Source organism: Lepidochelys kempii, chromosome 9, assembly GCF_965140265.1.
Source record: "Lepidochelys kempii isolate rLepKem1 chromosome 9, rLepKem1.hap2, whole genome shotgun sequence".
NCBI lineage: Eukaryota > Metazoa > Chordata > Testudines > Cheloniidae > Lepidochelys > Lepidochelys kempii.
The window spans coordinates 49669411-49686248 of NC_133264.1; the positions used below are offsets into that span (position 1 = coordinate 49669411).

The 16838-nt window shown below is 45.2% G+C and overlaps 1 protein-coding gene across 1 annotated transcript in view; it reads right to left on the minus strand.

The window, feature by feature from the left end:
* Positions 1–16838, minus strand: part of LIPH (lipase H) — a 28042-nt gene that overhangs the window by 5470 nt on the left and 5734 nt on the right. The window contains exons 2-7 of the mRNA XM_073358905.1: positions 12936–13303; positions 11289–11397; positions 10599–10700; positions 8843–8932; positions 6609–6776; positions 5510–5605 (exon numbers count right to left, since the gene is read on the minus strand). Coding sequence (XP_073215006.1) covers positions 5510–5605; positions 6609–6776; positions 8843–8932; positions 10599–10700; positions 11289–11397; positions 12936–13303 — 933 coding nt within the window. The remainder of the gene's footprint in view (positions 1–5509; positions 5606–6608; positions 6777–8842; positions 8933–10598; positions 10701–11288; positions 11398–12935; positions 13304–16838) is intronic.

Below are 16838 nucleotides of genomic sequence, written 5' to 3' on the forward strand. Positions count from 1 at the left end.
TTAAAAACCCTGAATTGAGATCTGTGCTTTATGTGAAGTGCCCTGGCCAGGAAGCTGTGAAAAGAAAGCTGAGAACTTGATGGGTTGCGCCAGCAAAGTGTGGCTATTGTACTTTTACCTAATGCCTGATAGGCATTGTAGGATTGGCAGGAGATTAATTGAGCGATTTATCAGCATGTGATTCCATACCAACTGTGGGCATCTTCCCATCAGCATAGTCTATGGTTCTACCAACACCTATGATGTGGCTGCAGATTTTTTTTACAAGCAACCGCAGATAGTCTTAAATGAAACCCCAGGAAGAGATGATCCTGGGCACCTTTAATGTCCTGGTAGAAGAGGATAATGACTCCTGGGCAAATTCACTTGGGAAGTTGGGTATTCAGTATTTGTACAGCACCAAGCACAATGACATCCTTGTCCATGATTGGGGATCCTAAGTGCTATAGTAATCCAAATAATAAATAATAGGAATGAGCAGCAATGGCTGGAATTTGCAGCTGCCAGCGACATGATCACTGACTCATTTTTCCATCACCACAAGATTCACAAGCAGACATGGTACAGCCCAGATGGTTTCTCTAGGACTCTTATTGATTGTGACTTTGTTAACAACCATTGGCAGTCATAGATGTAGGAGTTTGCAGAGGCATCGGACTTGACACTGGATCATCAGCTTTAGCTGGCAAAAGTGCACCTCTGACTTTGATGTCAGCCAGTTAATGGGCCAAAATTAGTCCAATTCAATTAAAACCTCTTATTACAACTAAGCTATCAAAAAAGAACTAGATAAATTCTTGGAGGATAGGTCCATCAGTGGCTATTAACCAGGATGGGCAGGGATGGTGTACCTAGCCTCTGTTTGCCAGAAGCTGGGAATGGACAACAGGATGGATCACTTGATGATTACCTGTTCTATTCATTCCCTCTAAAACACCTGGCACTGGCCACTGTCAGGAAACAGGATATTGGGCTAGATGGACCTTTGGTCTGATCCGGTATGGCTGTTCTTATGTTCTGTCATCTATTCTGAACTGCATAAGGCCATTGAAGCATTAGAGACTTAAGTCTCACTTCCTGTCACCTGATGAGGAATGGTATTGTTTCAAGTTGTCAGTGCAAACTGCTGCCAGCTCAGTGCTGGGGCTCGTCACTTCAGATGTCATCCAAGAATCAGTGAGGACATGCTCACTCACTTCATTCGCAACTAAGAAAAAAGTGAGACTACAATTTGAGTCTTTAAAGATGTTTGTCAAGAGCGAAAGCAAAAGCTGAATGGGTTCAGCTTTGGAACATCATCAAGTCACTTTGTAAGAACAATAAGGAATCATGGTGATCGACTCAGGCAGCGAGTGTAGAACAGGCTGCCATCAGGCATGATCTCCACACCGTCTTTTCACCTTTGCAGTGTTTGTGGGGGAAGGTGGCACCAGCTTGTCCAGTAAAGAATCAAGATGGCAGCATTAGCCACTATGCAAGATCTGTTGCATCGATGGGTAGATCATTTCAATATGTTCCTCAATTGACTGCTGCCTGCATTCCCTTTTCCATTTGAAGAGGGCCAGGAAGATCCAGTTAAGAACCTTTCTTCAACCAAGATGAGATCTGAATCAGTCATAAGAACGGCCATACTGGGTCAGTACAATGGTCCATCTAGCCCAGTATCCTATCTTCCGACAGTGGCCAATGCCAGATGCATCAGAGGGAATGACCAGAATAGGCAATCATCAAGTGATCCATCCCCTGTCATCCACTCCCATTTTATGGCAATTAGAGGCTTAGAGACACCCAGAGCATGGGATTGCATCCCTGACTAACTTGGCTAACAGGAATTGATGGACCTGTCATCAATGAACTTACCTCATTCTTTTTTGAATCCCGTTACAGTTTTGGCCCTCATAGCATCCCCTGGCAACAAGTCCCACAGGTTGACTGTCTATTGTCCAAAAGCTGTAGTCTGGAAAGGCACCAGGGTTTGTAACATCACCCATGAGGTGTTGAAGACAGGTCAGAGTATTATTGTACCATGCTGCATAGACTCCTCCAGACCCTCTGGCACGCTAATATCATCCCTGATGATTTGAAGAAGGTGGTTATTTTGCCTCTGTTCAAAAAGGGCAATAAGGCAGAATGTAGCAACTACAGAGGTATTATGCTGTCCCCCAGAGGGAGTCTTCAATTCCATGTTAATGTCTTGAATCACTAACGCACTTTGTGGCAAAGGCTGGGATACTCAGTGTTGCTCTAGACCTGCTCATTCCACTGTCAACCAGATCTTTACCTTAAGGCAGCTTTTGGAGGAGATGGCTGAATTTAATAAGCTGTGTGCAGCAGTTTTTATAGACTTCCGTCATGCCTCTGATTCAGTGCATCAGGTAAGCTTATGGGATCTGATGACGTGACTCAGCATCCCTGGGAAGATAGTGTCATTGAAAGAAAAACTCTATAATGGAATGGAAAGCTGCGTTCAAGTCCATGGCAGATACATGGTATGGTTCCTATCTCCATGGGAGTTCAACAAAGCTGCATCCTGTCACCATTGTTGTTCAGTATTGGTACTGATTGATGGATAAACGTGAGGATGTGCCTTTTGGTGTTGCGCTGAACACCATTCTGCTTTGAGATCTCGAATATGCCAATGACATTGCTGGCTCAGTGTGGTGAATCACTGCAGCTGATGGCTGATCTGGTTGGGCAAGAAGCAGCGAGCATTGGTCTGGCTATTTATCTGGATTAAACCAACTTGCTGACCATCATGCAGCGTCCAACTCCAGATTACACCCAGCTCAATATTAACCTGCTCGGACGGGACTTCAAGCAGGTGGTGACTGTCAAATACTTGGGAAGCATCACAGACTGTGCGAGAGAGCCATGTTTCGGGCCGTTCAACAGCCTCAGTGAAGACATTGGGACATCAATCTTGCTAGGAAGCTGCAGATCTATAGGACCATGGTTTTACCCACTCTATTGTATGGCAGTGAAACATGGGTGCTGAGGAAGGCTGACAAATGGTGGTTACATTTTCATTTATTGTCATCTTCGTCAGCTGCTCCATATTAAATGGGAGGAATAGATCAGCAGTGAGGATATTCATAGCTGAACCCAGCAAATGCCTCTATCAGTGCTGTTTTGGTTTATTGCTTTCTTGGTATGGACATATTATTAGGATGGAAGACCAATGAATTACAAAGCATGTTTACCAATGAATGCTGCTTACATGGCTGGGGATCATGTGGTCACCAAACATTTCAGTGGCGCAGTGAGATTGGCTGGATGTTCAGTCTATGTCTATTGCTGTCAGAATGCCTTCAGGACCTCGTCAGAGAGTGATCCAGTTGATGCTCAGTCTGCAAGGAGGTTACATCCTGTTGGGATTTGCCATGAGGATGATGACAGATCTTTCACCTTCCTGCTTAAATTATTCCCTTCCTTTTCTTTCCTACGATTTCCAGGTTTTTCACCCTTCTGCTCAGTCCTTTTCTCTCTGCTCCTTGATTTCTTCTCATCCACTCACTCTTTCTTTGTTTCCAGAACACCCTTTCCTCAGTCCTATCACTCCTGCCCAGTGAAGCCTCTCTCCTTTGTGCCAGCTTCTTCTCAACTAATTTATCCTTGCTCCTGCTTGCTCCAGTCTCTCTCCGCCCGCTATCCCTTCTGTCCAGCCCTGTGCGTGTGCTTCCTCCTGCCCAGATCAGTCCCCTTTGTATCTCTACATGGTGTCTTTTCCCAGTTCCTGCCTGTGTACCCCACAGTTTCTCTCTCTTGTTTTTGAGGTTGCCAGGTGTTTTTTCCTTGTTCTTTATGGAAACAAACTTGAATTTTTTGTATCTGTTTAAAGCCTGATTCTGCTCTGAAATGTGTCTCCCTATAAAGGCACCTTTTCACTCTGCAGACTTTCCCTTGTGCATGTTTGCTGTCCGACTTGCTTGTTTTAGGGGCTAAAATAGGTTTTTGCTACTTTTTAATCCCATTAAAACTAAGAGTCCCCCTAGCTCTAGGACAGTGAGCATGATTCTCTTCCAGCTCACAGATCACATCTGTTAGCTAAGCAGCGGCATCAGGACCACCTCCTGCCCCCAGTCACAGCAGAGCAACTCTGAAGACAATGAGAATTGTGCAGATTTAGCTGAGCTCAGAGTCTGGCTGGCAGAGCCTTTCCCAGTGATGAGGCAAGAGAATGAAAGACTCTCCAATCCCTAGCAGGACTGGCAGTTGGACAAAACATCTTGGTATTCTTACACTGAGCATATTTGCTCCAGAAGTCACTGAGGGTTATATTGACCCTTTAAGAGCTGCACTGCCCCAGGGGAACACACCCTGCCTCTTTGAGCTTCTTGGCAGAGTGAGGGAGGGTGCCTACTACATCCTTATGGGATGGAGCCTGCTCCTCTGCAGCCCACTTCCTTCCCATGGTTTGAGGCAGGAGCAGGGGAGAGAACACCAATTGCACTTGGCCTTTGTTTGGGTTGTGTCAGCTCTGGGTGGAAGCTCCTTTTGTCCTCTTCCCACATGCTCCACATTCACATAATTTGACTTGCCAATAAACATGGGGCACCACCGTGTCATTGTACAGAGTCACTGTCAGAGCAAAACTGCGTTTTACAGAGAGCCTTCAAGGGTGACCTGCAAAGGAGTTTTGGAAAGTTGGGCTTGTGCTCATTTGTATTTGTGTATGATGGATTAAGAAGACCTGAAAGGGATTTACCTTAGAAATGTCTAGTGTGGTCTCCCTGGCTTTGCTGGAGATCTCCCCGATGTTTATTGTGAACTCTAGCACTCTGAAGAGCTGGGAGTGCTGAATCCTCTGTTAGCCACAGTGGCAATCAACAATTGAGTTACACGAGTGTTAAAGCAAACAGAGTTTGAAATGGTTTAATTGAAAACCCCTTCCTTTCTCCAGTTTGCTCCAGTTCTACTTCCTGGATTCTTGTGATGTCACCATTTCCCTACTCTCCAGTCACCCTGGAACCTTCCAGCCTACACAGAACCTGAATTTCTCATGGGGAAAAAAACCCAAGCAGATAAAGTTAAAAAAACAGAAAACCCAAACACTTGTCACTGCTTCATCATCCATCATAAAGCTGATAAATATCTATTGTTTTTTCTTTGCAGGTCACCTTTAAGGGTTAACAGTTCAATCTTACACAGTTAAACTCACTGAGAGGTATGCCATTGACTTCAATGGTAGTAAGATTAGACCCCAAGACAGTTACTGTTTTTTCCTAGGCTTTATTCACATATCACCAAATTTACTAGTTCTAAAAGAGAAACTGGTCTGTTCCTGTGTGTCTCTACGGAGCTGATAGGGAAAGATTGTTTTGTCACTGTGCCAAGTGTATCTGCCCTTTTGGGGCAGAGTGCTATCATTGCAAATTGAAATGCATTTTATCCATCAGCTACAAGCTGTGAAATGCAATGACAGCTAACTGACTGTTCTGAATTCGATGTAAGTGCTGTTGCTGACAGAGAGAGTCCTCAATGCAAAGTTGAAGGAATGTTAATCACTCACGGCAGAATGGTTCTTCGTCTGATGTATCAAAAAACACTTTAGTCACGGGAGGATTCTTTAGTATTAAATAGCTTTTCCACTTGTCAGCATAATAACCTGTAGACCACAGTGTGAAAATTCAGCATTAGGTGACTGTACAAGACCAAATGACTGAAAAGAAATCAAGTTAGTGCTTGATTTATACCAAATTGCTTTTCAGCCACAAGGTGAATATTGCAAATAGTTACTGATAAAACACAGCATAGACAAAATCCCTAATACTCTGTATACTTATGTGAGTAAGCTAAGCCCATGTGTTAGTGCTCACAGGAATGAGGCCTAAATATGGCTGTTTTCTGTCCATCCCATATTTTAAGAGCCATCCTTTTTTAATATCTGCTGTCTCTTGTCAAGACAAAGTGTTGCTCAATAGAACAATAATCTCCCTTACTTTGGAAGTTTATTTCCAGGAGCTCAAGTATATTTTCTAGAGCCAGGGTTTCCAAACATGAGAGCCTAAAGTTACACTCCTAAATGTATATTTGGACAAGTAAAACAAGTGATCTGATTTTCAAAAGTGGAGAGGATTCAGCAGCTCCTGTTGAAGTCAGTAAGGGTTTAAGATACTGAACACCTCTTGGAAGCACTCAGCACTTAGCAGGAGCATGTGCTTATCCCCATTCAGCTCCCCAAAAGTATGTGAATTCTGCTCTGCCCCCCAGAAAAATCTACAAGTTCTTGATTTGGCTGTTCGGTCTCCTGTGAGTGCTGATCTGTGCAGTAACTGTGATGTGAATGTACAAAGGCTAAATGAAGCATCCAAATCCATTTTCACTTGTAACGTAAGCTAGGATTTATACCTACCTTTCCAGATGTGAAATGGTGTCATCTCACCCACCCACCCACCCGCAGAAGGAAACAAAGGCTGTATGTGTTAAGGGACTCTGCAAACAGCTCTGCCCCATGAGTCCTTTGGCAACATGTACCAGAATGTTTGTTACAGGTTACATGGCATAACATAGGGTACAGTGTGACAGGCAGCAGTATGAGTCCCTTGGATTGTTAAAAACCATCTCCAATACACAGCTTTTATCCACATTGGACACTGCATCATCCTTACCCAGGACGGGGCATGGCATGGGCTGGAAAGCCTCACAGCTGGCACACTTGCTGTTCCTGTAATCTCTGTATGTATTACAGGGGTATGCAGTGATGTTGCAGCTCTCTTTCAAGGATGACAGGAACAGGAAAACAGACCTCTGATGGTCACATTTAAAATACTGTGATCCTTGTTGACACAAAGAAAAGGGATATTTCATTAGAAATCTGTGTAAGGCAGGCAAAATGTTAGTGCAACAGCAAAACAGCAAGCACCCTGTTGTTGTGACAGTATCACTGTCCATTCTTAACACAAGAGATGTTCACAGGGTCACGTTAAATCATGTCCAGCAACTTGATGTAGAGCTGCACATCCTGTAAAGCAAGAAACTCTGAGCCAGCGCAGCTTGTGCAACTCGCACTATAAATCAGATGGAAGGAGACCCTAAGCGCTCCACACTGCTTCTGGGCTGGACATAGATTATCCCCCACTGCTTCTGGGCCAGAGACACTGATTGTGCCCACTGCTTCTGGGCTGTCAACCGGGACATACCTGTTCCTACCAATGAACAGGGGCTTAGAATCTAAACAGTGCCTCAAGTAATCTAACCACAATGGACTTTCATGAGACCAGGCCCAAAAGTATGGGTATGTTTAAAAACACTGTAAAATGGCACCTTCATACTCACCATACACTGTCTGCTTCATATGTACCTTCAAGTCATACCTGTCTCCAGACTAAAAGAAGACTAGCCTATGGTTAGCACTGCAGAGCCACTGCTGGTATGCACAACTATGGATTCTACTCCACCTCATGAATTAGCCACCCGGTTCTTAGCTGGGGTTGTCACTTAGGTGGTGCATTCCTTTTGCATAAGCTCTTGTCATTCCTGATAAAAGCTCTTACAGAAGCAACTGATTCCATGGTCTGTGCTGAAACGCACAGCAGTGTACTAAAACCTGCCTCAAAATGCCCACCTCTCCAATTTGGCATGCTGGTGACCTCACAGGAACTGTAAGGAAGTTCTGTTAAAGACCTACAAACAGCAGGAGAGGGACTCAGGATGTGTGAGAATAGCCAGGGCAAAGCTAAATTCCTGTGTGTGCTACCCTTGAAAAATGCCACAGAGCATTACAGAAAAGGGCAATGATGGCTACACTAAGCAACATAAGAGATCTGCACCTCTGAAGCAAAACAAGCTTCAGCCCACCATAAAAGTCCTTTGAAAAATGTTTCCATGGACCATGACTCCTTAGTAAGGTTGTTGCCCGATGTATAATAGTGCAGGGCTTGGCATCTTTCCCCAGCACACATGCTGCATTTTTTCCCTCTCTTCAATGGGTGACTCTAGATGTCCTCACTGCCAGGAGCTAAAGCCTCAAATTGCTGTCTCACAGTTTAGACACATGGTTTTATGGACATGATATCAATGCCTAACCAGGGCAAGTGGAAATTTACACTGCAAAAACATTGCTATTGGTCTCAAATGTATGGGTTTGCTGCAAATTTCAGTGTTTTCTGTAGAATTTAAATTTTTGTTTAAAATACACAAGTTTTATATTTTTTTAGTGCCTGACTAAACACAGCAAGAGCCAGTACCTCTCTGAAGAGTTTATACAATAGAAGAGACTAGACAAAGGGCGGGAAGGGAACCAGAGGCACACAAAGGGGAAGCGACTTGCTCACGGTCACATACTAGCTCAGTGGCAGGAACAGATCACAGGTCTCCTGAGTGCCAAAATGTCTGTCATTGCCAAGACATGCATCATTGCCTAAGTGTTGTCTTCTCCATTTACACTGTTCTCTGCACTGGTTCTGGGGACTCATTACTGGTAACACTTGTGCTTTCACACTGAATTTGCTTTTTTTTTTTTTTAAATAAAAAATCCCACATCTTCTAAACATTTCTACAAGTTCTTGGGGGTAAACTTGCTCACTGAATTTATGCATGCAAATTTGCTCCACAGCAAAATTTGATCTCATTCGCTCACTTGGAAGAGAGCAGAAAATCCAGGATGAAACAGCAAAAAGTTATGGGTCAGATCCTCCTCTGGTGCAAATCAGCGTGGCTCCCTGGACTTCAGTGTAGCGACCCCCCAATATACAGCAGCTGGGGATCTGACTTTTGGGTTGTTTTTCAAAAAGTTGGTTGTGGATTTTTTTTACTGTCAGTGAGTGTTTCCCTCACACTTCTTTGGGTGATTTGTTGAAAATATTTTGTCCTAGTTTTCCCAATGCAAAGTGTATTTCATTACCAGAAAATATTGTTTGTGGACAGCCGGGCTGGTCGGTTCCTCCATTGGCATAGAAGTCTATATGTCCTAAAGCTTCTCTGTAGCCTAGTCCTAATCAAAGAAAATATCATTTTTAGAAAGAATCTTAAAGTGCCGGGAAAAGAAATTTCAGATGAAGAATTAGGAACAAATAACCTGGATTCTTTTAGCATTGGCAGTCTCAGCTGTGCAAGAGATTTAGCTTCCTTAATCTATTTATGCATCATTGAACTAAAAGACAATGACCCCATTGCCATATTTTAGATAATGACATTAAATGCTCACAACAAGACAATGTGTGTGACATGTGCATGATGTGTATCTGGGCCCATCACCTACAGAGAAACCATGGGAGGGAAAAAAGGTAAGTTAAATCTCTGTGGTTTTGTGGCCTTCTTAGGGAAGGAGTTTGCCAGGCCTTCAAGAAGGCAAATTGATGGTCCAGACAGTGGTGACCCTGGCCTGTCTTCTTGCCTTATCCAAGGGTAGATCTTGGACTCACAGAGCACCTTCTAGAAACTGCTGACATCCCTCCTCCATGCAGGAGGAGAAAATCCATGAGTGGATGGTCCCCTCCGTGCACAGATATGGGCCAGGGCTTGATCTCATGCAAGGAGGTGGATTCTGAACAGGATCCTGAAATGAATACAGAGCTAGTGGAGCTGTGTGAGAACAGGGTGATGCTGCTTTGTTAAGGGGAGCCACAGCCATTAGCATATGCTGCTGGAGTCTGGCAGGTGGGTCTTGAGTGCCATGGAGGAGAGCGATACAGTAGTCTAGGTCAGAGAAGTCAAACATATGGGTGTGGGTTTCAGCAGAGGAGGAACTGCGGGGGGGCAATTACCAAATGGTGATGGGGTGATTGGGAAACAGTGTGGGAAGAAAGGTTCAGAATCCAGGATGATGCCAAGGATACAGATTCACCTGATGAAAGTATTCTTGGCCCAAGGAGAATAATAAAGGCAGGCAGCGTTATGCAAAGCTGTGTAATGCCTCCCAGCTGAGGACCACAGGGCAGGTTACAAGCAGCCATGGAGTTTTATGTTATTAACACTATGTCCAAGGGAATGAAACGGTTCAGCTTTTCAAGTTGGTGTGATTAGCTTTTGCTATTTTAATTCCTGGCTCCAGTTCCTTAGTGATCTGTGACCACTGCGAGCAGCAGCGCTCCCACAGCCAGGCAGAGCTGGCTCTGAGGTGCTATGCACATGGGGGTGCTCTCCCTTTGCCAGCTCACAGCTGAAATCCTTGCACTTAGTGGAACACAAGGACTGCTCTGCCCTCCCTCTCCAGGGGCCATAATGCCTCTCCCCCGGCCAGCAAAGCAAGCTGTATCCCATGCAGGTCTATAGCAGCACACGTGCACCTTGTGCAGACCTAGGAACGGCCAGTGTTCCCTTGGGGGCTGTGAAGCTCGGCACCACCCATGTCACTGAGTCCTCTGGGTTTGGCTGTTGAGATACGTCCTGTTAAACCAGTAATGCAGCAGAAATAGCTCTGGGGTGAATAGTGACCCATTTTCTGACCTGTGCAGAATGGGACCCACCCTGCCACCCCCACGCAGCCTGGGCATAACCCTGTGATCTGAGTTAGATCACTGCCCCCTGCAGGCACAGTGTTCCAGCCAATGAGAGAGGAGCCCAGGCATTGCCTCACAGTAGCCTTCTCACTCCTGCACCAGTTTAGTTCCTGGGTTTCCATCTAATGAAACACAGAGAAGGAAGAAATGAAATATTACCATCAATATCAGAATGAATGACATCAACAAATTGGGCATCTGTAGGATCTAACCTTTCCTCAGGGGGTTTCCCATTAAATAAGGGGCCTGCTGGGTCAAGACCTGAAATGCAAAATGATTATTATGGCATGACTGTAATGTGGTGCTATTTAAATGATTCTCTATATCCCTGTGAATGGGCAGTCCCCACTCCACCCCGGATACAGCACACTCACACACTGGGTTAGCATCTGAGAACACACAAACTGTTACAGGGTTTTCCCTCCCTCCTGGTGAAGTACAAAATATAAGCCTCAGTCTGAGCCTCTTCCTTAGCATAGGTTCCTAGGGCTCCCCCTCAAGACCCTGCTGTCCCTACTCGGAGTTCCTTCTTCCTCAGAGAGGCCCCAAGGCAGCTTATGTTCCTGGCATGTGGCTGACAGGGCTCACCATGTCTGTTCGGAGGGTTAGTTAGCAGAAATAACTACATCTCCATGTAGGGTTTTTGCACCTGACACTGTTGCATAAGGCCTATCAGTGATGTAGTGCTCCATGTGTTCAGAACACAGGACTGGCACTCACTAACTAACTAATCTATGCAGTTCTCCTGGAGCTCAGGACAGAAAGTATTATTCAGTGTTTGGGTAAATGGAGGCAGAGAGCTGAAGTGATTTGCCCAAGGCAGGAGCAGGGATTGAGAAAGAGGCTTACCTGTTATTCTCCCAAGTTTGCCATTATACAGCTGTCCCACAAACCCAGAGATATGCGCTCCAAGACTAATTCCTATCATATAAACAGAGTCAAGTGATGCTCCGTCGGCCTGTGATTTAAAAATGTCCATGATCATAGGTTACAGAAATGTTAAGCACATAAGAAACATCAAGAGCAGGAAAAGGCCATCCAGCTGGTTCCAGGGATAACGTAAATAGCCCGTCCTAATTTTACCTGCCAGTTCTTCTCTTTTCCCCAAATGGAGGTGTCTTTTGAGACATAATGCCCAAGGCAAATTCCACTGAAATGAGCCTCCTTTTGTCCACTGAGGTATCTCATGCTCAACACCCTTTGGTGATGTGAATCTGATAGCTAAACATTTCCGGGCTGTCACTGTGTTTTCCTGGGACAGCAATTATGCACGGAACAGTGTCTAGTGTGTGTGGCTGCTGTGGCAATACCAATAATTAATAATAAACCCCAAATTGCCAGCATGTGGTTTCAGAAATGTATTTGCTAATTAAAATATCCTAATGCAAGTTGCTGCAGCCCATGGCCTCCCTGAAGCTGTTAACTAATCTGTGCAATATGTCACAAGTGCTCACGTTAGTCTGGTCCTCCATAAAAATGTCCTGCCCTGTACACTTTTGACACATGTTCTTCAATCACACCAGTGTTCCCAGTCACCAGTTAACAGCCAAGTGAAATCAATAAGACTTGAACAATCGTATAATATTTGGTCAAAATAAGAATGTAAAATAACATTTAACACCTTAAACAAAATAAAACCATATTTTCATTCACTTTTTTTCACTTTATCTGTTGGAACCCTGATGTTTCATCAGAAAAAGATTGCTCCGAGGTCAGAAGGTGATAATCATTATGTGGGTAATGAGAGGACACGGAGCCTGTTGGGTGTGCATAAGCTTGAATGAGTCATCAGTGTCATCGTTACCTGTATGAGGCTATCTCCTATTTGCAGGGGGAGTGTAGCTCAGTGGAACACCTTTACATCCTGATCTGCACAGACCATTCAGCACCCCTCTTTACAGGGAGAGACCACTTAAGTGCATGTAATTCAGTGTTATACAGTCCTTACAATAATCTCATTCATATTTCCTCTGCCATTCAAGTTGGTAGCTTCACATTTAAAACCATTAATCCCTGGATGTGAATTGAACTCAAGTATACTCTCAGTGACACATTTTTGAAGTGGCTGCGACCAAATCTGTACTTTTAATTGTCCAACTTTAGGCACCTAACTTTTGGGAATTCGAGTTTAGAGAACAGTGTGGAGGTGCCCCCAAACTCCAACTGGTGCATGCCAGTCTCCTGTTAGACATCCAGCTGCCTAGTTTGTGTGTTCAAATGTGCACCTGCAAATCTGATTTCTGGGGCACTTGAAATGTATGTACCTCAGATTAGAGGCTTTTAAAAAAAATTGGTACTCCAAGTTTAAACTGAACAAAGCTGTAAAATGCTAACATGCAAAGCCAAAGTAAAGATTTTGGCACTGCGTATATTTGAGTTTACAGTAATTAATGCATCTCTTTAAAGAACAATTTGCTATCCCTAAGATCCTGCTGTATTACAATACTTCCTTTACTCCGTTAACACCATCACAATTATTATGAACATCTAACTTACCAACATTTGGTCTATAAGTGTCTTCAAGAATTCAGCAACTTTCTTAGTGTTGCTAGAAGCCCTGTGATAGAGCAGAGTCGTAGCCCCGCGGTTCCAATCTACAATGATTATGTTCATGTCTTCCACAGAGAGCAAGAGATGTACTGCTTGTTGTATCCAGACTGGGGGAGAACCTGTGGGTCTGTACCCATGCACAATGAGGGTAGTTTTCTTGGTCACATTCAGATACCTGGAGCCAGCTGAACTGAGAGTTTCAGCACAGTTCTGGTTTTGTCTTGTGTACAGCATTAGCTTCACTTTCAAGTTTGTGCCAGTCAAAGCACTGCTTATACTGAGACCTGTAAATGCAGGACATTGTTCTTCTGTACCTGAAAACAGGGGATGGCAGGTCGTTATTAATCAGATTAGAGACAATAAACTTCTCTGCCTTTTTCCCCATCAGCAAGACCCCATCACCAGTTCCATCCAGTTCCATCCCTTCGGGTCACTCATTTCCCTCCTTTTCCCTTCATCATCTGTACTGCTGGGGCCATCATGGGAACCCAGCTTTAGTTGCAGCACCAGGATGAGAGCCTCGGCCTGGAGCCAACATCACAGTACTCTCAAACTTCTGGCCATCATCTTTCCACTTCCTCTAGCTCTATGTATATAGCTGTTCTGTTCATACCCTCTGAAGCCCCTGGCATTGGCCACTGTCAGAAGACAGGATACTGGGCCATATGGACCATTGGTCAACCCTTTATGGCCATTCTTATGTTCTTATATATTCTGTACACTGTGCCCATCACCATTGTGGCACCTGAGCGCCTCCCCATCTAGGATGGACATATCAGAGCCCTCATAAATCATGCTCTCTATATATCAGTACAAGGTCATGCCACACAGTGAGCATACTTCAGCACTTCTGTCCGACAGCAATATTAATTGCTTCCTTTGTCATGCCTGGATCTGCTGATGAAGAGATTGTGAGCCAAATTCAATTGAGGTGCGAGTGGGCACAACCCTAGTTACTGAATGATGACCCTTGAAGCATTTGTAACAACCTTTGGGAGGGTAGCCCAAGCCACTCAGTGGCCCCTTGAGCACTGGACTTTGATGTTGGTGTCATGTTTGAGGGGGCAGGCACAGTCAGCCTATTGGACCAAGAGCAGACCAAGGACAACAAGCAAGTGAGAGTTGTTATTCTAGACTATTTACTATTAATGAAGAGATGCATCACCAGCGATGTAGGTCAGAAATGTATCCCAAAGCACTAGACCTTGTGTAGTAGCCCAATGCCTGAAGGAACATTGTGGACAGTGGGTTCGCTCTGAACAGTGGTCTAGGGCCCAGGTTGCCAAGTTTATTCTAACTCAACAATTTATATGGCTACTACCAGCGAAAAGTCGAGAATGGATGATGCAGCCTTGGGTCTCTGTCAGACACTGTGTGACAGATGGAAAATTTCTTAGTGGTCAAAGGGTCCCTAGATGCAGAATTTCCCAGACCCTGAACAGCCCATAGGACTGACCAAAGGGAGGCACGGGACACAGACACTAAGCCTCTAACTGCAGCTCACAAGAGGCCACATAAATCACACCAATTAGGTCCAGGAAGGCCGGGCCACCTTCTCATCATGGAGTGGCCCAGGAGCACAATGAGGTGGGGTTAGGGTGGGGCCTCACCTGAATGTGCGTCTTATACCCCAGTTGACTGAAACAGGATCCTAAGATAGAGGCTCTCTCACCATCCCAGAACCAAATCAACCTCTGACAGATGCCTCTGAAGCCAGCCCAGTGACCTGCGACTCATGTGGGCAGCAGGGACATCTAAGGGAAGAATGTCCCCTGTGGAGTGTGAATGCGCCCAGGACTGGACCATGGAGATGCGCACCCATAAGAAAACTCCCCACAGATTGATAATGCTGGTCTGGGTATAAGGGAAGAGAGTGTAAGGACTCCTAAGCTTTGGGTGCAGCCAGACAGTAGTTCCTGCGTCCCTGGCTGGGGAAGATGGCACCCCAAGAGAGACAATCTGCATAGAGTCCATGCATGGTGATGGAAAAGCCTACCTCAGCCACCGGTTACAATTGACTGTGGGCACTCACTCAGAAACCATACCTGCGGCTCTGGCTGGAGAAGAGGCCTACTCAATAATAGTGGGATGAGACTGGCCTTTTTTTCAGCAAATCATGGATGAGCTCACCAGCCAGAGGATTATGGACTGGGACCGATCCCATTGCATGTAAGATGCAGGACTTGAGGGCCCAGCAGACCTGGGAGAGGATACCTCGAGAGCAACGCAACCAAGGCCGGAGGTGGAGAAGGGGAAGATATCCACCCTGGACCTAGGGCCCCTACTGCAGGCAGGAAACTTTGTTCAGGCACGGAGGGATGACCCCACATACAGCTGCTCCCACAAGCAACTGACCTCTGTAAATGGAGAACTGACGGAATCTCAGTGCCTGGAGCACTACCCCCATTTTGTGCTCAAGAAGGAGTACCTATATGGCATTAAGCAAGACCAACAGTCTGGGGAGATGAGGACACAACTACCAGTGCCACACAAATACTGCCAACCAGTGATGCAGCTTGCACATGACATCCCTTGTGCTGGGCATTAGGGGTGGCAGAAGACACTGTCGTGGATAATGGCCAACTTCTATCCTGGCCTCCATCAGGAAGTGAGGAAATACTGCTCCTCCTGCCAGCCTGCCAATTGTCCATCGGCAGCAGTACTCCAAAGGCTCCCCTAGTTCTTTTGCCACTGATGGAGACACCCTTTGAGAGAATAGGGATGGACATAGTCAGGTTCCTAGAGAAGAGTGCCTCCAGGTACCAGTACATCTTGGTAGTTGTTGACTATGTGACCTGGTATCTGGAGGCTCTTCCCCTTCACACAGCAAAGGCAACCGCGATTGCACCAGAACTTATGAAACTTTTTTCATTTGTGGAGTGCCCTCATGAGATATTAACCAACCCAGGGACCAGCTATACTTCGCAGGCTGTGCAAGAGCTGTGCTCTCTTTTGAAGAGCAAATCTTTGAGAACTTCTCTATGCCATTCACAGACAGGTGGTCTCACAGAGAGATTTAACAAAAGTCTAAAAGAAATGCTAAAGTGCTTAACCAAATCTGGCTCAAGCATTGGGACCAATTGCTTCCACTACTCTTAGTCCTGCAAGAGAGGTCCCACAGGCCTCTATGGGATTCTCCTCCTTTGAACTATTGTATGGCCATGCACCTCAAGGAATCTTAAGATTTTCTACATGAGGCTGGGAGGAACAGGACACAATGCTGTCAATGTGACTCAGTATATTATTCGCCTAAGGGAATATCTTAAGCAGCTGGGTTTATTTGCTAGTGAAAATCTACAGAAGGCACAACAAAGAGAAGAACAAGGTTATAACTGAGGGGCATGGCTGAGTACTTCCCAGCTGGGAGACTGAGTCCTATTATTGTTACTGTCAGCTAAGTCTAAATTAATGGCCTGTTGGCAGGATCCTTTTGAGGTAGCTAGACAAGCAAGACTGGTCAATTATGAAATCTGGTTACCAGGTAGAAGAAAAGAGATCAGAATCTACCACGTGAGTCTTATCAAGCCCTGGAAAACTTGGGAAGCTTTGCTGATGACTCCTTTCCCTGTGAGACCTGAATTAGGCCCTCAGGTTCATATCTGCCAGGGGTTGATACCTGTGGTAGAAGGTGTGGGACTCCCTCCTGATCAGAGAGCACAACTCTCCCAAGAAACTGAGAACTTCACTCATGTGTTCTCCTCAATATCTGGAAAAACCCAGCTAGTGAAACACTACCTGGAAACCACATCTGGAGAACAAGCTAGGGAGAACCCTAACCTACTGCAGAAAATGTGGGACATAGTCTGGGAAGAACTACAGGCAATCTTAAAAATGGGGACATGACGCTGG